Source organism: Molothrus aeneus, chromosome 12 (genome assembly GCF_037042795.1).
Source record: "Molothrus aeneus isolate 106 chromosome 12, BPBGC_Maene_1.0, whole genome shotgun sequence".
NCBI lineage: Eukaryota > Metazoa > Chordata > Aves > Passeriformes > Icteridae > Molothrus > Molothrus aeneus.
Genome location: NC_089657.1, coordinates 14,266,610 through 14,294,521, shown reverse-complemented (window position 1 = coordinate 14,294,521; position 27,912 = coordinate 14,266,610). Strand labels below are relative to the sequence as shown.

Genomic DNA, 27,912 nt, shown 5'->3' with positions numbered 1-27,912 from the left:
AGGACACGCACAGGACATGGACAGAGAAGGTAAAATACAGGCAAGACACAGCCAGGTCCAGCAAGGGATGGTCAGACTGAGCCAGAGCATCATCAGGATGCAGGCAGGACATGGCCAGAGCAGGCAGGAGCTGCTCTGCATGCCGGCAGACCTGGCAGGGCACAGCTCAGCAGCTGCTCCCCCGGCCCCAGAGCCCTCAGCTCATTCCTAGACAGTGAGAGGGGACCCAGCCCCAGATCAGTTCCACAGCCACAAGCTGGTGCCCCAGCGTTTTTTCGCCCCTGGCCTGGCCTGCCCCCAGCTCCCCAAGTCCTTGGGAGGAGTTGAAGTGCCTGGCATTACCCCACTGCCCACCTCTGCATTCCACACAGCCCCAGCACTCCCCGGCAGCCCAAGCACCCAGCTGGGGAAGGCCTTGGGCCACACAAAAAGAGGCACGGGCAGGGCAGGGCTGTGTCCCAGATCTCCACCAATTGCCCAAACTCTTCCTAGAGCTGTTCAGCTGCCCAGGATCCTGCAGTGCTGCATCCCCAGAGCTCCATCACTCAGAGACAGGAACAGGACAGGGGATGACACAGGGGACAAGGGTTCTTCTGGGCACTGCCCTGAGTAACCACCTCACCACCGTGTGCCTCAGTTTCCCCTCTGCCAGCTTCTGCACTCGCAGGCTGTGGGTTAAGGGCACTGCAGTGAGTCAGACACTGCTGGACTCCCTTCCCCCAGCAATCCTGGTTTGGGGAGGGATAACTCAGAACATCCATGGCAAGGACCCCAGACCCCACTGCCCCTGTCCTTTCAAGACTCTTGGCACAGACAGCGTGGGACACTGGGGAGAGGAGGGTGCTTGGGCTGGGGGAGCTCACCGCTGCAGGCCAGGGTGGACAAGGTGACGAGGAGGAGCTGTGCTGTGCCAAGGGATGTGGCAGTGCCGTGGTCCCATTTTCCCCCAGCAGGTGGGTCCTGGCTCCAGCCTCACACACACCTTGGCACTGGCTGCTGCTCCAAAATGATGGCAAAGCCCCCTGGTGCCCAGCTTGAGTGGGGTTAGAGGACAAGCACCATCAGTATCCATCCACTGCCTGGCTCCAATCCCCTGGGAGCCTCAGCCAAGCATAAATATTTCAGGGGGCTTGGCAGTTTTGTAATAACCAGCAACAAAGATAAACACCGGGAAGAGCAATATTTTTCCATGTGGGCTGGAGGAGTTTAATATTTTATCACTCAGAGCACAAAATATTTATGAACAATCTCATGTCAATCACTGGCTGAGGACTAATCATGACCTTTCCAAGCCAGGGAGGACACATTCCCACCATGGAGAGACAGTCAGACCTCCTCTGGCCCTGACACCCCCACCCCAAGCCCCAGTTTTGGGCTGCCACGTTTGACCACCAGGAAACAATCCCTGGGCTGCTGGAGGCACCAAGGGCACTCAGCAGGTGCTCTGGCACCTGGCATTGCCCTGTGGCACCGTGACCATGATGTCCAGGCTGTTCCCTTGTCCCAAGCTGAGAGACAGGGAACAGGGACCACCACAGGCAGCCCTCCTTGCCTGCATTCCACAGCAGCAGGACAGACAGATGGGATGTCAGGGAGGCACAGTGCAGGCAGCCTGGTGTCCCCTGCCACCAGGAGGAGGAGGCCTAGCAGCAGCTTTATATCTGGCTTTATACTGGTTTTACTCTCCACAGGTTCCCAGGAGGAGTGGGGATGCCACCTCCCTCCAGCTCTGCCCAGCTCAGCACAGCAGCTGGGACCTTTCCTTCCCCCCTTCCCCTGCAGCTTGCACAAGCTGGACACAGACCCCGTGCCCTGCTGGGTTGCTCAGGCAGGCAGAAAGCCTGAGCAGCAGGGATGCAGAGCCCCTGGGCAGCTCTTTGTCTCAGCTGAGGGCTGTGGGGGCAGCTCCCATCCACAGCCCACTCCCCACCATGGGACAGGATGGCACAATTGGCCAAAGGACAAGTCAGCAATGCACCAGCCACCAGTGAGGAAAAGCATCCACTTTATTACAGATCCCAAAGCGCCTGTGGCAGTGCCAGGAGGACCACATTTACACGGGATGTTTCCATTGTTCAGCAAGGGGAAGAGAAGAGGGGAACAAACCCAACTGACCCAACTCACAGCTCTTTGGTGCTAGAAAACGTGGTGGTGCAGCAGAGACAAGCTGTGGGTGAGAGGGGCACCAGCAGAGACGAGGGGGGACATCTCTGACATCCACCACCATCCCCAGACACCTGCAAGGATCCTGCCATGTGCCTGGACACACACACAGCAAATACATTTCACTGTGCCCCCAGCCTGCACCTAACCCTGCGCCACCAAGCACCACAGAAATCCCCCCCAACACCTCCCAACACCCCCAAAAACAGTCAAACACCCTTTCTGCAAAGAGGGAGAGCAGGTCCTGGGGGGAATCAGCAGCCAAAATCTCTTGGCTGGAGAGGAAAGAGGTGGGAAAGGCAACTGGTTCCCAGTAACTCAGACCCCGGTGGGAGGTGAGGCAGCTGGGTCTCTCTTCACTCCTCTCCTCTCTCAGCAGCAATGGGCTCCTTGGTCCACTTGTCTGTGAGCTCCTGGCTGCCCACGTCAGGCAGCAGCCCCGGGGCTCCCTCCCCGTCGCCGGCAGCCTCCAGGTCCAGCTCCTCGAAGGAGGAGCCGCTGGCTCCCGACTCGCTGTAGCTGTGCTCGCTGCGCGTGTCCGCCTCCTCCCGGCCGCGGCTGCCTGCCAAGGGCAGCAGGATGGACGTGGCCACCGAGGTGTCCCTGCTGTCAGTTGTGGCCTCCACGCTGATGGAGCTCGTCTCGCTCATGGTGTCGACCCCTGGGATGGAGAGAGAATGGGGAAGAGTGAATGCTGTGGGAAGGAGGCAGTGGGGATGGGGGCCACAGCCTTCAAAGCCACCAGAAGCCTCTGAGATATCAGGGACTAGCTCCTACCTCCTGTCACCTCCTGTGCCATTGAGATGTGACCAGGTCAACCACAGGCTGAGCTCAAACTGCTCCCTGAAATCAGGAATCCCCAAACAAACACCATCTTCCAGCCATACCCTGACCTGGCCACACCATGGCCCCACAGCTGCTCCCCGTGCACACAACAAAGACCTCTAAGCCCTTTCTTGGGGAGAATGCATGCCTGTCTCTGGCGAATGAGACAAAGAGCTGGAAGGACACTGTGCTGTGAGGGTGATGTGGAGCTGCAGCATTGTTGAAGCACTCAAGGGGATGATGGTACAAGTACAAATCCTCAGATGTTCTGCTGTCAGAAGCAGGTATGGATGTCCAGCCTCATGCCAGGGCATCCTGGTGAGGATGGTGTGTCATCCTGGTGCCTTCAGCCCCTGTGTCATCCTGGTGCCTTCAGCACTTGACAGGCTGCTCCCACTCCCTCCACAGCTGCCCCACAGCTGGCAGCTCTGGCAGCAGTGTGAAGACAGGCAGGGGAGCAGCAGGCAGGTCTCGGGGTGCCAAAGGGTAGGGGGAGCCTTCCCAGCTCATTCTGTGCTTCTCCACATGACCTGGCTGCCATCCACACCCCCTCTCATGACCAGGCCCCCCAGGGCTGTCCCTGCCTGCCCAGGTGGCCCCCTTGGCCCAGCTCCTCCTCCCCAGATCCCTGCCTCATTAGCTCCATCGACAATACAATTAAGGAGTCCACAAGGAGAGAACGTGTCAGATTGAGACCAGCAGCTCGGTGCTGTTGCCAGAGCAACCAGCCAGGAGACAAAACCCTCCTGTTAAACATTAATTATTGTTAACTATGACATCACAGATCCATGTGGTTTATTATGACATCACAGATCCTCATTGTTAATTATGGTATGTCTGCAAACGCTGGGCAGGCTCTTCCATCATGGCCCTCCCTGCTCTATCTCCTCCCTGCCTGCCTTGTATCAGTGGGAAGTGAGTGCCAGGCTCTGTCACTTCCCAGCACCTCCACCCATGCTGGACTGACCACCCCTGCTGAGGATCATGCCCCACAGCAGGAGGGAAACCAGGAGGAGCCCCACTCAGCAGCAGCACTCCTGGAGGACTGGGGCTTGCCACCAACAGGGCTGGGAAGTGGCAAAGGGGAGCCTCTCTGCAGTCATCACCATCCTAGGTGGGAGAGGAGAGCCCTCTTCTCCACATTGGCTCCTGCTGGTGCAGCTCCGTCCTCAGCTGCTGGCATGGGGCTGCCTTGGGTTTCCACAGGCATTTCCAGCCTCCTCCAGCTCCTGCAGCCAGGCTGCCCAAGGCTGGGCTGCTTGCTCTCCTGCAGCTCGGTGGCAGCCACTGATCTCCTGAAGGAGATTCACCAAGGAGGGAACTTTCCTTCCAAACATCCTTAAATCCTTTTTCTGTGCTGTTTTTCTTCCCAGCCTGGGCAGCTGCCAGCAGAGCTGCTTGTAAATGGCAGAACTCTGCCTCCTGAGCAGCAGCATCATCATCCCACGGCCCTGCGCCTGAGTGACGGCTGCTCCCAGGACCCAGCAGTGGCAGCAGGATGAGGGGCAGCCAGAAAAGATCCACAGACACAGTGCACCCACTGCTTCATCCCACCTGGATGGCATCTTGGCTTCATCCTGGAAAGGAACCTGAGCCTCCACTCTCTCACCTTGGCAACCCTTTGGGCAGCTGGCACAAACCGAGCCCTCGGCCCCTCCCCAGGCAATGCCAGGTGACCCCTCCCATGGAAAGGAGGAAAAAAACCACTGCCCACTAACACACACTGCCTTTGCTGCAGCATCAGGGAGCAGCTGGACATGGAAACTACATTTACTCTAAGTTAAAAAGGATGTTGTGCACGCTGCAGCGAGGCGCTTGCTGAAGGGGACAGCAGCCACTGAATGGGCAGCAGAAAGGTGGGAGATGCTGTCCTGTCCCACCTGACAGGACCTCAGCAGGGCACTGGGTCAGCAGGGAGTCTCTGGGAAAACTGAGAGCTGTGGGGGATGAAAGGGAGATGAAGACCCTGAGCCTTGAAGACAAATCAGGGCTTGCAAGGTCTTTAGTGGTCATCTGAAAAGAAGAAATAATCTGATTTGGCCAAATTGGTAGCCTGAGGTGACATGGACGTGTTCCCACCATGGCTTCATGACAGCTCATGTCATGTGTGGCCATCTTGTGTCCCTCTAAGATCCCAGGGGACAGGAGTGACACCAGCCCCCCGAGCAGTGCCCTTCCTGCTCAGCACCTCTCCCCTGGCACCCCAGGGAACATTTTGGCTCAGAAGTTGTCATGAAACCCCATGACACAAAGCAAAGAAGCTCCTGAGGAGGAGCAGCTCAGGAAGAAGAAGAAGACAGGGATGAAGCTGACCTACACACTGCTCCAAGCCACCACTGTGGGAAAGCACTGCTGTCCTTGCTCTCATAGCCACCTTCCTCTCCCTTGCTCCAAGGGTGACAATAAATCGAGTCCTGTTTCCCTTCAGCCAGGCACTTTGTCACTGCTCTGTCACTTCTGATCATGGTCGAGCAGCCTCAGCTGGCAAATCTGCCCAGTTCAGCAGCCTTGCTCTCCTCTGCACAGGAAAAGGGTGGCTCTGGCATGGCCACTCAGCCTGGCCAGGATAAATGTCTGGGGTGGGCAGGGCAACAGAGCTGCTGCTGCCAGGGACCATGTGGGGTCAGCTCTGACAGGGGAATGTGGCAGGAACACCCAGCTGTCCTGACAGGGAGGCCAGGAAGGCAGTGCAAGGGTCTCTGAGAGGGCAACCAAAGCCCTGTGGGAGGGCAAGCAGGGATTCAGCCCTCACCTCACAGGCACACCCTTCCACCCACTTGTCCATCCTCCCACACACCTTGTCTGGTCCTCCCATGACCCATTCCTTGTATCCACCTTCCCAAGGCTGGTCCTTACACCAGGAACCAGTCCAGCACCCTGATCCAGCATGGCTTTTCCCCCTGGCACATTGTGAGGCAGCAGCCATCCATTGAAACTCACCCTTGACCTTGCTCCCTCAAGGATGGCACAGCCATCCCACTGCACTCTCATTCAGCAGGAACATGGAACCCAGGAGTTTTCCTTTGGGAAATAGAGGCACAGCCTGGGGTGAACCATGATAGGGTGTTAAGGAGTCCCCCTAAAGCCAGGAAGAAGGGATATCAAGCAGCCAACTCCAAGAGGCCAGCCAGGGATGGGTGCAATGGGAACCACTCACCCCACAGTGCCAATGAGCCTGGTGGGGAGCTGCCTCCCCAGACAGTTCAGCCCTGTGCCATACCAGGCACTGACATTCCCAAATCCAGAATGAGGGCAGGCTCTCCTCCTGCACCACCCTGTGCCACTCTGATGCCTGAGCAGAACTCCTGGTGCTCCTGGGCCCCTTCCTTCCCCTCATTCCATCAAATATTCATCACCCCTGAATACAGCGTGCTCCCAGGGGGCACAGCTCATCCATGACTGCTGAAGCTCACCCACAAGCCACCAGGAGAGGGACTGGGGCCCTTCCCAGGATGTAGAGTCGGGCAGGAACAGGCAGGGCTCTTTGAAGGATGGAAGCAAGCAAGGATGAGGCAGAACACACCAGGAAAGTTGCTCCTCCGTGGCACTGGAGCTCAGCGTGTGATGCCATCAGTTGTACCTGAATGCTGTGGGACAGACTCTGCTCCATGAAAATGAGCACCTGAGGTTCTGGGCAGAGCCACATGCTCGGGAACCATCTGTATTCATGCCAGTCAGCCCGTGTGGAGAGGCTGCTTTTGTTTGCTTCCACCTTCCAGGCGCAGCAGCGGGGTCACTGCAGAGCACCGCTGGGAGGGAGCCGGCAGCGAGGACCCGCCCCAGAAAACAATTAAGCACAAAACAACTGATCCTGATTGACACTGGCCCCCTGCAGACCCATCAGCCGCCTTCCTAAAACCTTCCTGTCTTTCCAACGACCCTGACCATGGCGAAGAAGGGACGGAATTGGTGCAGAGGCAGCCACAGCCCCCGGCCCCTTCCCTGTGTGTTGAGTGTGTCTGTCCTCAGCAGAGCTGCCAGCACCCTGCTCTGTGCAGAGCAGCACAGAAAGCAGAGAGCCCAGACCATGTCCCACAGCCTTTGTGCCACTTGCTCACAGCCACAGGCACCAGCACCTCCCAGGGTGAGCTCAGGAGCAAGGACAGCAGGTGACAGCCTAAACAGAGAGATGAGCTCCAAGGTCAGGAGGCTTGAGAAAACAAATCCAAGCTTTTCTTACACTTTCAAGTCGCTTGGTAGTGTCTGGCACCAGCCACAGTGACAGGTGAGGAGAAATGGCAACACCTTCCACTTGGAACTTCTCAAGTCTTTAATTCAAAGAAAGCATAATCCAGCTGCTGGTGGGGAGTTTCTTGAGCTGTGAGTGACCAGTGGTGTGTTCACACAGAGTGTTACTCAACATAGTGTCCATACTGAAATCACACTCAATGCTCTTATCTCAGTATTTTGGGAGGGGGAAAGAGGAGGCTTCTTTTGCTACCACATGAGGACACACAGCCCAAAGCTTCTGTGCACAGAGCAGCCTCAGCTGCCTTTGGGAGAGGAAATGAGGCTCAGAACCTTCCCAGTCTCCACTTATCCATTGAGGCACAACTGGGTATCAAAGATCTACACCTGGATTTGTGCAGCTCTGGCACAGCCAGAGGATCTGACAGCCACCATCAGGGACTGCCACCTGCCCCCACTGTCCCAGGAGCACTTTCTGAGCCTCCAGCAGAGCAGGACCATTTGAAACATCCATTCAAACCTGAGAAGGATCAAGAAATAACCCAAATATAAGCAACTGAGGTTGAGCAGAGATCATGCTGACAGGCAGGTGGTGACATTGCTGTGCCCACCCTCCAGCTGGCAGAGGAAAGCTTGAAAACTGTCCTAGACATCCTGGGATCTGCTGGGTCATCAAGATGCCATGTCCATCATGCCTCTTGAAGGGGCTGTGACTAACTGGAGCTTGCTTCTAGAGGGACTGCCCAGGGAGGAAGGCTAAAAAAGGATGGGAAAAGAGGATTCTCTTTCTCCAACTCAGAGGTGGTTGCACAGATCCCGGCACATAAAATTGTTGGGAAGGAAGGATCAGTCTCATTCCATAAGGTGTAATCTTCTGGGACCACCAAAGCCCTCAGGCAGGAGCTGCACAAGCCACCCATAGGCTTGCTACATGCTCAGCCAGAGCAACGATGTGGCACCCCATCAGATGTGGTTCTGCCATTGTGCCAGCAGTGACAATCATCCAAGCCCAACTCTTTAGTGTTGCAGGCAGAGCCAGCCTCACAGGTATTATTATTTGAAGTTGGTTTTGTGCAGACTCAGCAGATGGCACTGCATCAGATTGCACTGACAAAAGTTCATCTATGTGCCTGGAAGGGAAGGGATGGTGGAGGAGCTGGCCCAGAGTTGCTGCTGGGGAGCCCGGCCCAGAGTGAGAAAGTCCAGTGTAATTTGCCTTCTAAAACTGGGAAGACCTTCCTAGTCCTTCTTCCAGCAGGGCAGAGGACTCCCTCTGTGGGCATGCTGGCAGTGGCACCCCAGGGAAAGCAGTGAGGCAGCCACAGGGCAGTGGCTGCTCCGAGCACCCCTGGCTGTGCTCTGGGATCTTGCACCCCCTGAGCAGAGCACATGAGCACACACAGCTATGGAGGCACCACCCTCGAGCTGCTTTTGCTCCCATGGATCCTGCCATCCCTCTCCAAAACCAAGGGGAAGCTGTCAGAGTGAGTGGGCTTTGGGGCACCTCTCTTGGCCCCAGCAGGGCTGGTGCTGCCCCAACACAAGGCAGACAAAGAGAAGAGCCCCAACACAAGGCAGACAAGTGAGCACCGTGCTAACAGGGGCCCTGGAAGGGCTGGGAAACAGCTCCAATTAGACTCCTCATTGCAACACTAAATGGACACAGCTCCCAGAAAGCAATTCCCAGGCTTGCTTTTATGTGATTAAGAATTAAAGCGACCCAAACCTGAAGATGTGTTGAAGCAAATGACCCAAGTGCCCATGAGGCGAGCACAGCCCTCATGGTTTTTTCATGCCCATTACACAAGCGTGGGCAACCCGTGGGGCAGGGGGGAGGCCCCTGCCAGCAGCCAGCTCAGATGTGCTGTCCAGTGCCTGGGAATGCTTGGACAGCCAGCTCCTACATCTTGCAGGCACGGGAGCATGTGGGCTGCTGAAGGCAACTAGCATTTTGGGTTACTATAGCACTGCTGTTCTGCGCCTACAGCCATTGTGGTCCCTTCCTGTATGAATACATCCAGGCTCCAACAAATCTTGCTGAGCAGATGCTCTCAGGCAACTCCACCACGAGCTACAGCAACCTGGTATTTAAGCTCTTTGCAATCCCAACATGTAACAGATGAAGATGAGATCAAGGAAGATGTATATGACAAAGAGAAAAACAAGCCCAGCTGCAACTAAAAACTGTGAGATCCAGCTCTGTGCTGACAACAGTGGGCCAGTGGCTTAACCCAAAACTGCAAGGGCTCCTGGGTGCTCCCCAAGGCATGCCATGACATCTCAGGGGATGTCATCTCAGATCCTTGGGCTGAGGGGGAGAGGTGTGCTGAGACTCCGGTTGGGTACCAGGTGGGCACAGGCCAGTCCCCCTCTGCCCAGGCAGCAGGACTGGGGATACCAGGACCCCACCTCTGTGAGGGCTGATGAAGATGGAGCCTGTGCAAAGCCATGGATACCTGTGATGTCTGTCTGGGCGTCCTCAGCCACAGCTGCAGCAGCCCTGCTCTTCCTCTCCAGCTCTTTCATTTCAGGCACATAGAAGTCTCCTTGGCGGGCAAGGGGACACACGAAGTAGATGCGGTCCTGCTTGTAGATCTCGATCCGGGGGTGGGCACACAGCTTCCTCTCCTGGAAGACACAAAGTAGCCATGGGCAGGGATGTGTCCTCACCCCCCACCCCAGCAGCTCCCCCACCTGCCAGCCCGGCCAGGCCAGCCTGATCCTCTTTGCCCACAGGTGTGGAGGCCTAGGGAGGAGCAGAGGGTGCCATCCCAAACCATGATGCTGCTTTCCCTACCACAGCAGCCCCAGGTACCAGGGCAGGCAGGTTTGGCCCAGAAGGTAAGCAGCCAGCTGGGCTCCAGGAGGAGATGCTGAAGAACCCCCAGCTCAGCCTTGGTTTTGATGTGCTTATTTTGGGCTGGAGTGAGAGGTTTTGGGGAGCCAGGCAGCTGCTTCACACAGACCTGCCAGATCTCCAGTTCCTGCTGGCAGCACAGCCCCACAAACAGCACAGTCCCATGAACAGGCACTACTCTGCTAATTAATATAATCCAGAGCCGACAGCTCAAGCAGCTCCTTTAAGAACCACGAGGGCAGAGGGAGTGGGAGATGAATCCCTGGCATTTCAGACAAGTCCCCCTCCTCCTTTTCGTCACCCCACCCCCCCCCGGCAGTGCCCTCAAGACCCCAGCCTGTCAGGGCCCCGTGACAGAGGCATGTCCCCTGGCTGTGCAGCCCGTGCTGAGCCGGGGCTCTGGGGACTCCTGGGGTGCTGGGGACAGGCGAGGAGCAGCTGGACCCTCCTGCCACCCCCTCCTTGCCCGCCCGCCCGCCAGCTGCTCGCTGGCAGAGGGGGCGGCTGATTACAAGCCGGGTGAGAAAGGAGAGTGTCTCTTTAGCGGGTTTTCTTTTTCTTTCTTTCCCCTTTTCAAATCACTGACAGCTTTTATTTAACCCTGCAACCACCTTGGTTATCATCCTCCTCCTGCTCCTCCTCCTCCCTGCCCCAGCTATTCTCTTCCTCCCTCTTGCCCTGATTATCCTCTTCTTCTTCCTTGACCCAGTGATTTTCCTCTCTGCCTCAACTATTCTCCTCTGTCATGGCCTGCTGGTGTGGCTTGTTTGCACATCCTCCAGCAGGGTCCACATCCCTCTGGGGCTCTCTGTTGCCAGAGCTGGCCCCACACCAAGAATGAGCTCTATGGACACATCAATCATGACCTTACAAAAACCTGACTCCTTTCAGCCCTGGGGATGGACCAATGTGATTTAAGAATAATTTATTTCCCAGACTAATGGTGGCACCAGGCAGGATCCACAACAGACATGAGCCAACACTGACCCTCTCCCCAGTGCTGGCTGCTGTACCACCTGAAGAGCCACCTCCATGCTGCCACGATGCTGTACAAGAAATACAGGCAGAAATCCCACAGGAGCAGTTTTTGGGTCCATTTTCCTGGGAAAGCCTGCGGGATCTGGCACTGCAGAGGCCCAGTTTACCCAGAAACACCTCAGTGGCAGAAACATGACCCCAAGAGAAGCTTCACCTGTCCCATCCCAATGCCTTCCAGCCTGAATTCCAGCAGTGCCTCCTCCAGCCGAGGAGGAACCACATTTCCCGTCCCATGCTGCAGGGACACGCAGGGACGCAGGCGGGCTTCCAAGGAACTTGGAGTTTGGAGTTCCCACTTGCAGGCAGGTGAAACACTGGGGCCCGCAGATCAAAACTGCATTAAATAACAACAAGCTGGGTTGTTTTTAGCAGCAGAGCAGAGGCGGCTCATATCACTCCTGCTTTTTCAGCACCAAGGCAGACAAGAGCCCTCCCCGCCGCTCTGCCCCTTGCTCTGCCAACCACAAGCCCATCCACCAACCTCCAGCTCAGCTCCCTATTTTAGGTTACTGCAACACACACCAGAGATAGGTACCTCCAGGATTTGCAGGGTTTTTTGGACAAATCCAGCTGGCCCTCCATCACTTCATGCAGACAAGGACAACTCAAAGGGTCTTAGAGCAAAGAGACCTTCATTAACTTCATGTGAGATCTCCAACCAGCCCAAATCCTCAGGGCTCCAGTCTGGCCTTCAAAACATCCCAAGCTGACTTTCCAAAGCCCCTCCTAAGGTTCCAAAAGAGTGGATCTGGGACATATCCTCTCCATACAATCCACTCTAGGCTGCTACAACTTCCAACTACACAGACATAGAAGTGGCACCCCCAAAACAAGAACAACACCCTCTCTGCCCATACAAAATGTGGGAATCTTGGTGCTTTAAGGAATAAAAATGTGCACACGAATGAAGAGCAGGACTGGCTCTTAGCCGAATGCTGCTTCACACTCAAGATTATCCTATAAAAAAGACAAGGATGTTCCACCCTGCCAGGAGCAGCTCTGTGTCCCTGAAGCCAGAAGAGCCCAGGGGTCCAGCCCAAAGCCCATGGCTGGGGACCATGCCAAAGTGGCTGAACACTCACTGTCAATACCCATGCCTGCCTCATTAAGGACAGCTACAATACTTGATTTCTTCTCAGTTCATCCAGGGTTTTTCCCAAAATGAAATGGAGGGAAACCAGAGCCTGGGGGTGCTAGTTTATGTCTGTACAAATTAATCTGGAAGCCAGGCTAGTGAGCTGGCCTCTGCTTCTACGCTTCTTCCCAGAGAAACCCAGCCTCTGGCAGGGCTGCTGCAGAGCTCAGCACTGGCAGGTGGGCTCGGGAGAGGACAATGTCCCCAAGGAGGAGCAGGGATGTTGCAGCTGGGGATGCTGTCCTGTCCAGCCTGGATGAGGCTGCATAAAGGCTTGAGAAATGAGCAATGAGGTGGGGGGCCATGACAGTGGAAATGGATAAGGGGATCATCTAAAGGGGGTGGGAGATCAGCCTTGTGATCATACCAAAGGAGATTAGGAAGCAGGCAGAGGCCAGGCACGAATAGTGCAGCAAAGTGCGAAAGAGGCTGGTGACACAGTGAGTTTGGGATTATCCCCATGGAGAGAGACACTGCAATGAAAAGAAACAACCCAGAGAGACTGGAGAGCAGAGCTCAAAGGCAAAGGTGTGGGAAGAGAGCGAATTAGCAAAGGCTCAACAACATGGCAAAACAACAGAAAGGCTCAACAGGCAGTATAGCACTGCCACTGAGAAAGGAGCCCCTGGCTGGCTGTGCCACCAAGCCAACAGATGGAGCAGTAAGGGGAATGTGGAGTTTGCAAGGCAGAGCCCTCCAGTCAAATCCAATGCAGTCTCACACGGGTGGAGGAGCTCAGCGAGAGCTGAACAGTGGGACACTGTCAGTGTCAGGCTGCTGGCTGTGACAACAGGACCAGTAAGTGGGGCAGGAAAGAGGACTTGTCCCTTTGCAAGGTCGTGCAGTGCCACCTCCCTCCTCAGCCTCTGCCAGGAGCTCTCCCTTCCTATGGCCAGCAAAGACAGAGGCAGCAGTGCAGCAGCATTCAGGGCTGATTTCTATGCAGGACCCTCCCCATGGCACCTGAAACAGGGGATTCATTGCACATAATCCATACAGCCCATCTACACACACAAATGCATCCAGAGTCCACAAGATCAGTTCTGACAGAAGAGCAGCTCCAGCATACTCCTGCCACATCAGACCCATGCTTCCCATGAAGCCAACTCCCTCTCAGCCCATCTGAGGAACGTGGTGGGGTGCTGCTCACCACCTTCTCGGGAGCAAGGCGTTACGTAAGGGAAGACTCTTGCACTCCTCTTTCCCAGATGGAACAGCACCTCGCCCAATCTTTAACCTCGGGTTCCATATCACCTCCCACCACGAACTGACTGCAGGATTTCCTCCAGGTCACTCTCATCCTGCTAGGAATGGAGCATCCCCATGCCTCATGCATCAGAAAGGACAGGATTATGCAATGGCCAGAGTTTTGGGAGACCTTCCCCAGCAGCAGGAGGTGGCAGCTATTCATCAGCACAAATCTTCCTCCCCCTACTTGTCCATAAGGTCACAATGTGTGCTCATGATATGGCTTGGGCACAGCCTCCCAGGGGGAAGATGCCCCCACTTTCCTGGGTGAGCACAAGAGCTGTCCCAGGGCTACAGAGGACATGACAAGGTGTCCAAGACATGACCTGCAGTCATTAAAATCCCAGCGGAATTGTGCAAAGGCAGAAGGAGGTGGCAGGGTGCTCGTGTCACACCATGGCCCTCAGCACCTGCTGGGAAGCAGAAGATGAGCTGGGGCACTGCAGGGACTGTCTTTGTCACTCTGCCAGGTTCAACTGCTCAGGAATTCAAATGTCACCAACTGGATTTGCTTCATCTCCCACTGCTGCAAGAATTCATCTTGTTAGGAGACCACAAATGAGCCTTGTGGATGCTCTCTGGATCCTTGCCATGCACGAGCACGCTGGCAATCAGGCTGCAGCTGAACCCACAACACTTCTAGTACTGCCAGGAAGGCAGTGGGGAGGCAGCTGCTGTCCTCACCCCACTTCACCCCACAAGCTCTCTGTCACCCTTGACTCCTTACTGTGACCTCCTGGAATGACTTACAAGGTGATGGTTAAGTCACACCAGCCCGCTGAGTCCCTGTTTCAGGACTGATGCTGTAGGAGCAGTTGAGGAGAGGTTTTTCGTGCCACCACTAAGCTTCCTGCTGGAGCAGAGCTGGAGGCTGAGCTGTTCATGCTGCCCAGCAGCTCCTGGCTCCACTGCAGAGATGTCCACTTCATGCTCCAGCCATCTGTGTGCCATAGGTACACAGCCATTGCTTGTGCCTGTCACCCATCCCTGCAAGAGCACCTTCTGCCTGCAACACGTGAAAAATGTGCCTGTTAAACCCCAGCCAGGACTGGAAAAACCATGGGGAGCAAGCAGCTCGTCACCCATCAGATAAAAACCCTCTTCTCCCTTAGGAGAACCAGGCAGCCCTGAGCTGCCCTCCTGGCAGCCTGCCCAGAGGCACTGGGAAAGCCAACAGTGCTGACAGTGCAGGGTCCAGCCTCAGCATTGACTGCTCTCTGCACAGAGCCAGTCGAGAGAACAACTTCCCAGAGGGGCCAAAGGACATATGCCCAGGAGGGCCAGACTCAGGGAGAAGCTGTGGGTTGTTCACAGGGATTGTCTAAACTTCATTTTGGCACAGTGTGCCTGGAACTGCCGCTCACCCTTGCTCCTGTTGTGAGAGGATGTGCTGCTGCCATTGCAGGGAAGCATAAGGGCACATGGAGCTGGTTCCATCCACATCCTGCTGTGACACTGGAGCAACACCAACCACATGAGGAGCTTTTCCATAGGCAGCTGGGCTTAGTCCCTTCTGTTTATTATGCTGCCACACCTGAAGAAGGAATAGATGGAGGGTGCAAACACACAGGGGGCTTGTGACCATCGCTGGGGATTGCTGCCTGTTGGGGGGGCTCACCAGCATCCCCCCAGCCACCAGAGCACCACCACAGCCTCACTGCCACAAGGCTCCCCTTGCCTGTGCTGCTGGCACTGGGGCTGCTCTGGGCACTGCCAGCAAGTCAGCTGGCACCTGGGAGAGTGTGGGGAGACCCCCGGGCGACCCAGCAGCCCTGTCCTCACATGCCAGACAACACAACTCCCCCACACCTTCCTTCCAGCTGGAGGCAGCCATCCTCTCCATCTCCCAGCGATGGAGTCGGACGCTTCAGTCCCAGGGATTTTAAAGGAACAACAAAACTGCGTGGAGCTGAACGGCCCTAAATCAGTTGCTAAAATTAAAAGCTGAAACTGAGCCACCAGCTAGGACTGGGGGGAGCTGTGCTGTGTGCCACATCCTCCTCGCTTCCTCACACGCTCCATGCTCGGTGTGTCATCCCTGCTTATCTTAGAACACGGGTGCTAGGTAGTCCTGAGAGGCTTTGCAATTCATTTGCACAGCACTCAGCCCCCTTTGGTGTTCTCCTCCTTGCTGGGCCATCCCTCTGTCCCAGGCCCAGACTGGGAATGTCCCTGTTTCCATTCCTCTTTGCTCAGACAGCAGCTTGAGGTTAGACACTGCTTCAAGTCACCCATGTGAGCTGATGAAAGCAAAACAGAGGCACCCCTTCCTCCTGGGGTGAAAGATCTCCTGGGCTGCACTACAAGTTGTGTGGACAGCAGCCTGAGGGGGATGTTTCCCATGAGTTCTGCTCTTGTAATTCCACCTGGAATATTGCCTCCAGCTCTGGGGACCCCTGCATGAGACAGCCATGGACATGCCAGGGTAAATCCACAGGAGGCCACAGAAACAGTCCAAGGGTTGGAACAGCTCTGCTGTGGAGACAGACTGAGAGAGTTATGGTTGTTCAGCCTGGACAGGAGAAGCCTTTGAGTAGCCCTAAAGTGTGCTTGTAAGAGATGTAGATTTTTCACCAGGGCCTGTAGTGACAGGGCAAGGGGCAGTGGTTTTAAAGCAAAAGCTAGCAGGTTAGACCAGACACAAAATGCCTTGTGCTGAAGGTCATTAGGCACTGGAACAGGTTGCCCAGAGAAGCTGTGGATGTCCCACAGACATAGCCAGGAGTTCAAGGCCAGGCTGGATGGGGCTTTAAGCAAACTTTCCTAGTGAAAGACATCCCTGCCCACAGCAGGGGGGCTGGACTGGATGACCTTTAAATATTCCTTCCAAACCCAACCCAGATTCTGGTCCTCTCTGCTGGGCCACAGCCTAACAATGGGAGACAGGGATGAAGCCTGGGTGCTCAGGGCTGTTCAATGAAGGGCAGCCAGAGGCTGGGGAAGAGCCATTGGCCTCAGAGACAGCTGGGCAGAAGCAAAGACAAATTGCTGGAGGGAGAGGCAGGCAGACATGCTTTACACCAGTAATACCTCAAACATCAAGGAAACCCCAACATCTCAGCTAGCAGCTCCAGCAGGGTGCACACGGAGCTGGGCAGGCCAGAGCCAGCTCCAGCACACAGCACAGCAGCACCAGGCTGCCAAGGGCTGGGGAACAGCTGCTGCCTCCCAGCCTGGAGAAACTCACACTTCAGGGGTGGTGAGACTGCTCCCACGCACGTGCACTTTACTTTCAAATCCTCTGGGCTGTGAGGTGTTTCAGAAACAGAAGGTGATATTATTGCAATCAAGAAAAGGCCGTTTCCATCAGCCAGCAGGAAGAACAAGTGCCACCACCAGCCCTATGGCAGCGGAAAACAAAGTCTCGCCAAAGGATAACAAATCCTCCAGGTAGCAGAATACAGAGCCTGGCAATTAGCACCTCCCACACCATCAGCATCCTTGCCTGCCCTCAGCACACTTCCCCCTTCCCACAGCAGGCCCCCCATCCTGCCTGCAACCAGGACACGCCGCCCTGCTGATGTGGCAGTGCCATGGCTCCAGGACAGGCAGGAGAGAACCAGCCCCCGAGATCCTCCCTGCAGCAGTGAGAGGGAGTGGGAGTGCATTTGGACCGTGGGAGCTGTGAAACACTGGGCTTGATAGCTTGGGAGAGTTTTTCATTTTCACCTCAGCGAAGGCAGCCCGCCATGCAATTTACACCTTGCCCGCCCGCGCTTCCCAGGCCGAGCCACCCAGCTGCTCCCCTGGCTCCTCCAGGCAGGACCTGCAGAGTGGCAGCTGCCAGGCACGGACAAACTGAGAGCTAAAGGAATGAGCCCGGGGGAGTTGGTGGGTTCAGGAGATCCCAGCACCCTGAGAGGGCTGGCAGGGACCAGGCACAGGCTCCCAGATCATGCTGGCAGCTACTGTGAGAGTCATGAACACTATTCTCCTCCCTGGGATGGAGATTCCATCCTGCTCTCCAGCAAAAGGGAATAAGCTCCAGCCCTACCTCACTAGAGGCCCTGACACACTCTGGTCCTTTTCCTCTTCCAGCACCCACTTGAGCTGCAAGAGAAATCTTGCAGCACACAAAGAGGCATCCATCACCTTCAGAGATGAGCCAGGTAGCAAGTCCCAGTGAGATAAAGCCTCTCAGAAAGTAGCCACAGGCAGTCAGAGCCCCCAGTGTGGGGGCAGGACAAGCCTTGGACAAAACTGCCAGCCCAGACACGTTCAGGTACATCAGTCCGTGTGCTTCCAGGGATGGATGGTACTGCCCCCAACTAAGGGAATGTCACCTGCAGAATAAAGAGCAGATGGTGCAAACAAACACAATTCATGGGGCTTGGGTCCCCCCTGGTGTTACAGTTATTTGTTGGTAATTAGTCCTGGGGCAGAGAGTTGCAGAAGTAAAGGAAACTTTTGCACTTAAAAAGTTAGTTTTCCTAAAGACTCAGTGCTTTCCACTTTCCCAAGTTCTGCCTTGCTCCTGTACCCACAATGGATAAAATGCCAGATGGGGAGATGGTACTCACCAGCTTCCCAGAGCTCCATAATAACGTTCTCACACTCTTCCTCCTACCCGACCCTACCACCTCCCATTTTCTTCTCCTCCTTCCCCATCACAGCCACGCACAAGCTCTCTGAAGAGGACTTTGATTTTAACCATTCTGAAGCTCAAACACCAGATTTTCATCACAAGACAAGGAATCTGTGTAAATCCACATAATCTCTCCTCTCCTGAGGAACCAGTGCTGGGTTCCTGTCTCAGTTCTTAGGAACTCCATCACTATGGGAGCACATGGATCAACAGCTGCACACGAAAGGAGGAGGATGAGTCTGTGGGAGAGGAGGACCACAGCTGGAGAGGGCTGCCTCTGCTTCAGAGAAAGGATCTCCAGGGACCAGCACACTCCTCCCAGCCCTCACAGGATGCTTCTTCAGCATTAATCACAATGCTGAAGGGGTTGATGCAATGATCTCTGCCACCACGGATGACTGGAGCAATGCTAAATCGCTTTGCCTGCTCTGTTGCCTTGGCAAGGCTGCCAGGAGCAGCAGCTGTGGCAATTTCTCTGTCCCCTGTCAAGGCAGGGCCTTTCAGGAAAGGGATCATCATCCAAGATCATCTCCTGCTGTTCTGCCTCAGCCAGGCAGCCCTCTGCACTGCAGCCTCCCACCCTGCATGGGACACCACACAGGTAAACAGAGCCTCTCCAAAACTTGTGTCTTTGTCATGTTCCTCACAGGGAGACTAAGTCCTAACCTAGAGTGATCTGCTCACCTTTGTGGTGACAGATCTTCTTGCATGGATAGCTTGGAGAGCTCCTCATCCAGGTGGACATTCCCAACCCACCTTGACGGCTTTCTCTCCTGGGCCACCAATCACTCGAGGACTTGCCCTTCTGCAACAAGAATGTCCAGACAAGCTGGAGGCTTGTGGTTCACAGCCTTCTCACACACATCCTCACCTGCAACGAGTCCTGCCATGAAATCCTCTTGCAGCAAAGCCAAAGCAACAGCCATGGAGCAGGAGCAGCTGAGCCTGGTGCCCACAGCACATGGGGGCTCTCAGTCTCCTGAGACAAGATCTGAGCTGCCCCTTCCAAACCTCAACCCTTTCCTCTTGCTCTTTGGACTGCAGGCATCTCTAGCTGTTCTTCCACAGCCTCAATCACCAGGACAAACTCACGTGTCACATCAATGGCCCCAGGAGGAAAATGGACAAGTGGCATAAATACCCTCCCTGTCCCTTCCTACCTCCTTGAACAACCTTGTCTTTCTGCAACGCCCCCAGCTCCCAGGCTTCATGGAATATATTTCACGATGAGCTAAGCTCAGCCTCACACCATCCCTTCACAGCTGAGAAAGCCAAAAAGGGAAGCTGAAGAACTTAACCTTGTTGAACTTGCACAGATAAAGCCACCAGCAGCCCAGGGCAAAGCCACGATGCAACTGCCTGATTCCCAGACAAAATAGTCCTCCCTGCCCACCCACAGGGACTTACTGTCAGGCTTGTTGGCCTCATTTGGAAGGCAAGGAAGATCCAGAGGAAGAGATCAAATGGGTTTCAGCCTGGTTTGCTGAGGAGGAATAGGCAAGCTGATCACGACATCCCTAAGCACATCTCAATTACAACACTTTGGCAAATCTGATGTCAGAAAGCAAGTTTCCAGGACAGGAGGATCTTCAAAGCTATCAGTTATGTGCAGCCAACTATGCAGAAATATTGTCTGAGCTCTGGCTCAGGGAAACCCTGCACCCACAGGCTTGTCTTGGGTGACAGGGATCCCAACCAGGCTCTCTGTAGGGCAGACACTCATGGGGCACTGGTTACCTTTGGCTCACTGCCCCTCCTGCTCCTCCTTCCCTTGCCCCATCAATAGATATCTCCATGTTTTAAATGCAAGCCAGGGCTTGGAACAAGTTCCTTCCTGAATGCTTACAAATGAACAAGAGGCATTTCCCTGTAGGCTTCCAGCAAAGCCACCTTCAAACCCCCACATCCAAGAGCTTGCACCTCTCTTCCCCAAAAACCTGGCAAAGGGCAAAGAGACAGCGATTCTGGCGGGCTCCTGTGTGCTGACAATTCTGTGCTGACAATTCCCCGGGTGAGCTGGGCTAATGAAGCCCCCGGAGCCCGCAGCCGCTGCAGCCGCGGGCGGTAACGATGGCCCCGGGAAATCCCCAGCGCATCCCCAGCGCCGGCGGGCACGGAGCGAACAGAGACCGGGCAGGCTGAGGCTGCTGCAATGCGGGACGAGCCAGCAACACGGGCCAGGCGAGCAGGGGGTGTGAGGGAGGCCAACCTGCGGCACCGGGCAGATTCACCAGGGACAGCTCCAGCTGTCCCCAAACACGCCATTTCAGCGGCCACACGTGCTGGCCGCACTTCTCCATCGGCCCCGCTGCGAGCGGGCGTGGCAAGGCGAGGTGAGGCTGCCTTTCCTCTGCAGCTTTCTCCTCCTCCTCCTCCCTGGCCCACCAGGGACCCGGTGCAGGTCCCAGCGGGCTCATTACCTTGGTGTGGAGAGCAGAGCTGCTCTCTCTCTCTCACTCACACCTGCTGAGCAGCCGCTGCAGTGCCAAGTGCGGGGAGGCAGCGGCTGCGGGGCCAGCAGGGACACAAGCTGAGCACCTCCAAAGCCGGGCTCTGCTGACACAAGCTGAGCACCTCCAAAGCCAGGCTCTCCTGACACAAGCTGAGCACCTCCAAAGCCGGGCTCTCCTGACACAAGCTGAGCGCCTCCAAAGCCGGGTTCTGCTGACACAAGCTGAGCGCCTCCAAAGCCAGGCTCTCCTGACACAAGCTGAGCACCTCCAAAGCCGGGCTCTGCTGACACAAGCTGAGCACCTCCAAAGCCAGGCTCTCCTGACACAAGCTGAGCACCTCCAAAGCCGGGCTCTCCTGACACAAGCTGAGCACCTCCAAAGCCGGGCTCTCCTGACACAAGCTGAGCGCCTCCAAAGCCGGGCTCTGCTGCCGGCAACACAGGCAGCAGGGGAGGGGAGCAGCTGCTTCCAGCGACCTTTGCAGTCTGGCAACTGCTCCTCTGCCAGCACAGGATCGTGAGTTTGACTGTGCAGATCAATCAAGAGGAGAAATCAAAGCAGTTAGGCAAGGACAGAGCCCAGCCTGACTCTGTCTATCCACAAGGATCCCATATGTTCCCAGATGTGCTCCATGAGCTGGTAATGCTCTGGAGATGCATCACACCACTCAGCTTTCCAGATCTTTCTCTCCTGGGAAGCCAACTCCCCATCTGTACCACTGCTCTGCCCCCCCAGGTACCCCAAACCATACACAGCCCTGTGTAACACCACTGATGGTAGCACAGCAGACAAAGCTGCAGCCACCAGAGCTGCCCCAGATCCTCATTAGTGCCCTGAGACCTGGAGGACATCCCTCCTCTTCCCAGTGCTGATGCCCCTCCTCAAACTCTAGGTACCTGGAGGATGGGGAGGCCCTTGGGGAAGAATATCTACACCTCTGTCCCATTCTGCCCTTCCCCAAGCAGCCACAGCTTGCCATGGGCAGGCAGTGTACTCTGCCTGTGCAACTCTGTCCCAGATACTGGTCCTGTGCCCCAGGGCACAGCAGAAAGCCAGAGCTGAGCCAATGCTATGGATCCCAAAGTAGCTATCCCCAGGAGACAGCTTTGAAGAGGAACTCCTGGGAGATGAAGGCAGTGGCTTCTTGGGGTGGCAGGACCTGGGCAGGACAAGTGAACTTGTCTCCTAGAGATGACGTGAGAGAGGAGGAGGAAGATGCAAGAACAGAGAGAAGCTGATGGCTGTTTCCTCCACTGTGAGCCCACAACATCTGGCAGCTCCTGCAGCCACAGCACCATTCTGTTTTGCTCATTCCTGTACTGAGAAGTGCCTGAGCAAGTCTTTCTCCACACTGACCTCTTGATAAGCTTTTGCCAACTCACGGGCTGGTTACTGAATCACTGGGAGGACCTTACCCCAAGCTGTGAATCTGCACAGCGTGAAGAGCAGAGCAGCTGGCCCCAGCAGATGATAGATATCTACCTTCCTGCATGTCAAGGACCTGCCATCAGCTCCAGGCAGAAATAAAGCCCTGAGTTAATGATAGCAACCAGCCATCCAGTAGCAGGGAAAAAATGCAGGTGTCCACACTGGGAATGAGGCCATTGTTTCCCTCCCTGCAGCCTTCCCAGGGTGTTGTTATGTTACATCCCTACAGAGTGGGAACAGAGCCTGTCAGCAATGCTGAATGAAGCCAACAGGCAGCTGCAGACAGGGCCACTCTGTGATCAGTCATGACACATTCTCTTCCTCCCCCAGGGCCAGGACACCCCTTCAGGTTTCATTTGAAAGGCAACAGCCCCCAGTGCCATGCTGGGACTGGGGCTCCCAGACCAACCACTCTCCCAGCTGTCTTAGAGCTCCATCTTTGACGTTCAAACAGCACCTCTGCTAAGTCCATCCCTGTGAGGAGAAGGGAAAGAGACACAGTAGCAACTTAAAATGTACTAGGAGATTTTCTGGTTGGTGGTGTGTGGAATGGGGGAACAGAAGCAGAAATTTCCAGGGGTTGTGTGATGCAAATGTGCCCATCCACAAGTTACCACTGTGATAAGCAGCCAGAGCCAGGGACGCAGAGCAGCTACTAACTTGCTGTTTCTACTGTACTGAGCTCTGTCACCCCTCTTCATCCCTGCAGGGTTGTTATAAGTCCTCCCATTAGCAGAAGATGCAGGTAAAACCATCTGTCTGTGGAGCAAGCACCTGGTGGTCATTGTACAAGCCGCCAAAAAAAAAAAAAATCATTCCAATTACTCCATAGTGACAGCAAGACCCAGGCATCCTTCTGCTCTGAGCCTTTGAAATGTAAAGCCACGCTGTTTGGTGTCATTTAATTTGGAGCTCAGCCTCAGATCAGCAGAGCCTTGCTGAGCTTTAGGAGGAGGCAGCCATGCAAAACATACATGTGCAAGATTCAGATGTCAGTGGCCTGGAAGACAAGCATACTCCAAGCTTCATCAGTAACCCCATGTCATGGCCCCAGCATCTCTCTTTTGCCATCCCAGTGCCAGAGGAGGCTGATTCTGTCCCAAAAGCTGTAGAGAGCCTTTGCTCCAAATCACTACTAGTTTCTCTCTGGTACCCAGGAGAGCTGACTTCCCATCATCATCTCCTCTCTTAGGAAGGTTTGTTCCTCTCCTCCATACTGGAAGCACATTCTTCTCCAGACTATGCACCCAGCCTAGCAGACCTGGCAGGGCAGAGGCATCCTACCTAAGGGAGAGCTTGTCTCTGACAAACCCAGCAGAAATGCACCTGCTCAAGCCAGGTGTGAGCCTCTGTGTCCTCACACTCACCACAGCACTGACGAGCCCAAGAAAGGTGAACGTTGGGTGGGCTGGGGACAAAGAAATGGGTTGGACTAGAGGCACCATCAGGTGCTGATCCACTCTTGAGGGTAACAGGTACCTTCCATCTCTTACCAACACCAGGCACTGCACTCAATCCACAGAGGATAACCACTGGCTCATGCTCCCCAGGCAGACTGATCCCTCTGCCCACTGTGGTCTGACAGCAGGGGGACAAATGCCTTTCCTTGTTCCCATGCAATCAGAGAGGTGCCAGATGACCCACCCAGCACAACAGCCATGAAGATGAAGAGAGCTGCCATGACTTGTTGCTCACTTGGGATGGAGCAGGGGAAGCAGCTCAGGAAGCTTGGACATCCTGCCATGCTGCAGACCTCTATCAGCTGCCTCAGGGCAGTTCTGATCTGGAGTAATCCCTTCCAGCCCCAGGCAAGAGAGGTGGAGTTAGAAACTGTCAACATTTCTATTACAGGCTCTGATTTTCCCTGGTGTGGCTGAAGCACAGGCTGAAATCCACTGCCACATGCTGGAAAAGACACAAAAGGAGTCCTAGAGCTGAGGGCTCACAGGCACTCTCCAAAAGCCTGCAAGCCAATAATTAAGCATTGCTCAACCTTCCTTTTTCAAGGAGCTCACAGACCAGTCTGCAAACTGCTCTGGAGCCCTCAACAGCTGAGGCAGCTGGATACCATGAAGATGAACCCAGTCCTGGCAAATCCAGAAGAGTTCAGAGGGCCAGGATTTGGCAGCCTGTCGGGACAATCCAAGTTGTCCTGACAATAAACAGGCAGTGGGTGTTTGCTCCTCAAAGCAGGATGGGATATACTGGCTGTGAGTAGGTCTGCACTGAACCATTGCACCTCTCCATACCCTGCATCCACTCCCCAAAGGCTCTGATTCCCTGTGGATCTGGGCAGAGTGACGGCCATCAGGCAACAGCACAGAGAAAAGAAAAGCACATGCTGAGCCCATGAAGGCCTCCCCAAGATGTGAGCAGCTCCACAGAACTTCACACCTCTCACTCCACACCTGGCCTGCTGCCTCTGCCCAGGGCCACCAGCACACAGCAGCATCAATTCAACAGCATCCACAGGGCAGCAGCTGCTGCAGACAGGCAGAGCTGACAGAGCTCTGTGTGTGTATCTCCCTGTCAAACAAAGAGACCCTGAGGGACTTCCAGTGTGACCCTTTGCTTCAGAGCAAACAGCTGGGCTCTGCCACCTCACTGGTGCCCCAGCCTCTGGTGCAGCCCCAAAGCTGTGCCTTGCCTATGGCACACATGTTCTAGGCAGGAGGAGGAGGAGGAACTGATTTTGTTCTTTCATCCCTGTGATCCGATCACCACCCAACCTCGCGACTCATCCATCCATATTTTGACTCACTGCAGAAGGGAAATGTTTTCACTCTCCTGCCCTCCCCAAAGCGGGGCCTTTCCTACCATTTTATACCTAACTAGAATTGAAAAAGTGCAAGTTAGTCATAGCACAATGGTCCCTTTTCTGGAGGTAAAAATGCCACTGCTTTCAAGTGTATTATCTGCCTGCTCCACAGGTTTCAAAGTGGGAGCTTCACAGCCAGGGAAACTGGGCCAACAGCATTTGTTGGAAAAGAGCAATATTTCTATGAAGCTGTTTCTCATTTGATCGGGTTCATTTTGCTATTTCTTAAGCCTGGCACAGCTGGTAAGGTCTGGCTCAGAGGACTATGGGGAAGAACCTGTCCAGACAAAACTCATTAGGACTGAGCTAAAATAATTGCAGAGAGGCAGATCAATCTCATCCTTGAATTAATTGACTAGATGTCAAGAGGGGAAGACCCCAAGGTTCAGGACACTGTCGCTGCTGGAAAGAGCTGGACACGTCTCCAATGCCTGACAAAGAAAACCTTTTGAACCGATTGCATCCTCTGGGATTCTCTATAAATACATCTGGGGAGAGCATACGTACAGATCAAGTCGATAAAGAGATCTGACAGAAAAGCACTGTAGTGTTTTACTCTCCCTCCTTGCCCAAGGCAAACCATTTCAGTTCTTCCTCTTCCTTGGACAGCCGTATGAAATATCCCCGGCTTCTCCCGTGATCATTAATCCTCGCTGCAAAGAAGAAGGGGAAGCAAATCTTTTGTCTGAGAAGATTCATCTCTGTGAGAATTTTGCAAGGTTGAGCAAGTCATTACAAGGCTGCTCTCCCAACTTTCCAAAGCAGCAGCTTGGGAAGGTTAGGTGGATTCCTACTCCCTCCTGGGACCAAAATGCCTCCAAACAGGACCACTGAGTGACAGCCAACAGGGGTCCAGGCCTTTGGCCATCAGGGATGCCCACACAGTTTGGCATGCATGGGAGGGCAGGCACTTGAAGTTCACTCTCTTTCCAGGAGCTGCCTTTGGAAATGTTCCTGAAAAATGAGCTGGGACAGCAATAGGGTCAAAATGCTGGATGTCACAGGAAAGTTCCCACTGTAGCAGAGATCTGGGGCTGATCTGCCAGCTGGAAAAGCCTCCACAGGAATGTGGTGGAGGCCCCATAGCCAGAGGCTTTCAAGATGCAATTGTGTGCTACATAACCACACTTTCTTTCTCATAAAAGGCTGTACCAGACTCTCTTTGCATGCTCCTTCCAACCTGGTCTGTTCCCATTTTGTGATCAATTAGAACTGGGAGGCCACAGTGGCAGGAGCCTGCATCCCACACCAGCTGCTTCCCTAGAACCAGGACTCCCCTGCCTGCTGCTAGAGCAGGCTCTTGCACAGAGTCAACAAAAAGTTGAGGAAAACCTGGGTGATTTCACACATGTCACAAGCTGCAGAGGCAGGGAAGGAGTCTTTTTAACTACCAAAACTCAAAGCTGGTCAGCAAACCTTTCCTGCTCAAAGCAGCAATACTGTCAGAGCTGCAGTTTGCACCTGCTCCTGTGCAAGAGCCAAACAGCAGAGCTGAAGCAGAAGCTGCACAGTTTGCTTGCAGGAGGAAAAATGTGTGCAGGCACAGGCAGCAGGAATGGCACCAGCACAGGCTGGGAAACCAGCACACACTGACTGGTGCACACCGACATGCCTGGCACAGGCAGCACTGAACATAAAGCATGGTCAGTGGTAATTCACAGCCTGCCTGCAAGGACCAGGGAGAAGGTGACAGCAGATGAGTAGTGGCCTGGGGCTGCCACATTCCTCTGGGGAAGGGACAGTGGGGCTGCCTGCTGCGAGTGGCAGGAGCCGTGACGCAGAGCCCCGGTCCCCATATGTTCCATTAGCCGCGCAGGAGGAGCGCAGTCCCTGCAGACACAGGTTAAACAGACCTGCCCCAAAGGCCCCACAGCACTGCAGAACCCTGCCCACCAAAGCCCCTTCACCTGGCTCAGCCCCCAGCCTGACCTTGTGGGCATCCTTCCCTCCCCTGCCCGCTCCACACTGAGGGCGAGGTCGCTCATGCTCGCGGGACAGAAACATCTTTGGGTGGTTTTGTCGCTAAAAATATTTAATAACTGAAAGTCGCTGCGAACGTGAGAACTGATGTGATGTGACATCCAGCTGGGGGGTGCCAACCAGCAGTAAGCAGGCAGCCTTGCTGCAGAGAGCCCACTGAAAACCAGCTGTCAGTGCAGGTCAGCGAGAGATGAACGTGCCCACAAAGGCGCAGACACCCCGGGGTCCCTCTCTGCTCCCTGCCGTTGCATGTCACCTTTGGGACAGGCTGGAGCATCACAGTGCCCACCCCTCGCCTGCTCCTCCTGCCCTGCCCGAGATCCAGAGCTTCACTGCCTCCTGGCAGAGAGCACACACCAGCCATGGGTGTTCTCCAGCACTGCACAAGCCACTCTGGTCCTTGTCCTCAACATCAACCAGGCTGGTGGACAACCAAGAATGGTCCATGAATAGTGCACAAGCCACATGCGACATGACCTACAGCCCAGCTTGGGACCATGCAAGGGCTCCCAACACACTTCCCCTGGAGCCTGTATCCTCACTCCAAATATATGACAGCCCACAGCCAAGCAGCCTGTCACGCTGTCAGCTCTGGTCTCGTCCCTGACATCAACAGAAGATGGACACATCAAATCCTCTATGACTCTCTAGGATTTTTTCCCCTGTTATTATTTGATGTGTGAGGATCACTTCCCAGCAGTGTCAGGTAATCTCCTGACTTCCTGGGAACCCTGAAGACCTATACCCATGAGCACATGGGCTTAAACTGAGGGTCATCCCACCCAGCCAGGCAGCTGAGCCACCACCCCTAACCCCAGCACCCTCTTTAAGCAAATCGACTCCCAGAGTCACACTGGGGCATGGGAAAAAGGCAGGAGAAGGATCCAGGGCTCCATTTCCCAGAAAGCCACTGGCATATTCTGCAGGGTAACCCATTGATGCAAAGAGGAAGAAGAACATCAACTGGATGAGTCTTGCCAGACACGCATGATGAGACACTGAGGGCAGCAAATCCCCAGGTTATAAGTTTTGGATAAAGGTATCCTGCTCCTCCTTCTCTCTAGAGAGATGGATATATGGCTTTGAGTGGCCCTGGCTCAGCAAGGGCTCCACCTTGGGCAGTAGTCTTCAGCCTCTGGTCCCGAGGGCTTGCAGGAGAGCCAAGGAGCTCACGAGGACAAATGAAGCTGTGGT

General features: G+C 54.9%; 1 protein-coding gene across 1 annotated transcript in view; it reads right to left on the bottom strand.

Moving 5' to 3' along the window:
- Positions 1-1,988: 1,988 nt before the first annotated feature.
- Positions 1,989-27,912, bottom strand: part of TEX264 (testis expressed 264, ER-phagy receptor) — a 39,560-nt gene continuing 13,636 nt past the window's right edge. Inside the window, exons 5-6 of the mRNA XM_066558349.1 lie at positions 9,633-9,804; positions 1,989-2,824 (exon numbers count right to left, since the gene is read on the bottom strand). Of these exons, the coding sequence (XP_066414446.1) occupies positions 2,520-2,824; positions 9,633-9,804 (477 nt within the window). The 3' untranslated portion in view covers positions 1,989-2,519. The remainder of the gene's footprint in view (positions 2,825-9,632; positions 9,805-27,912) is intronic.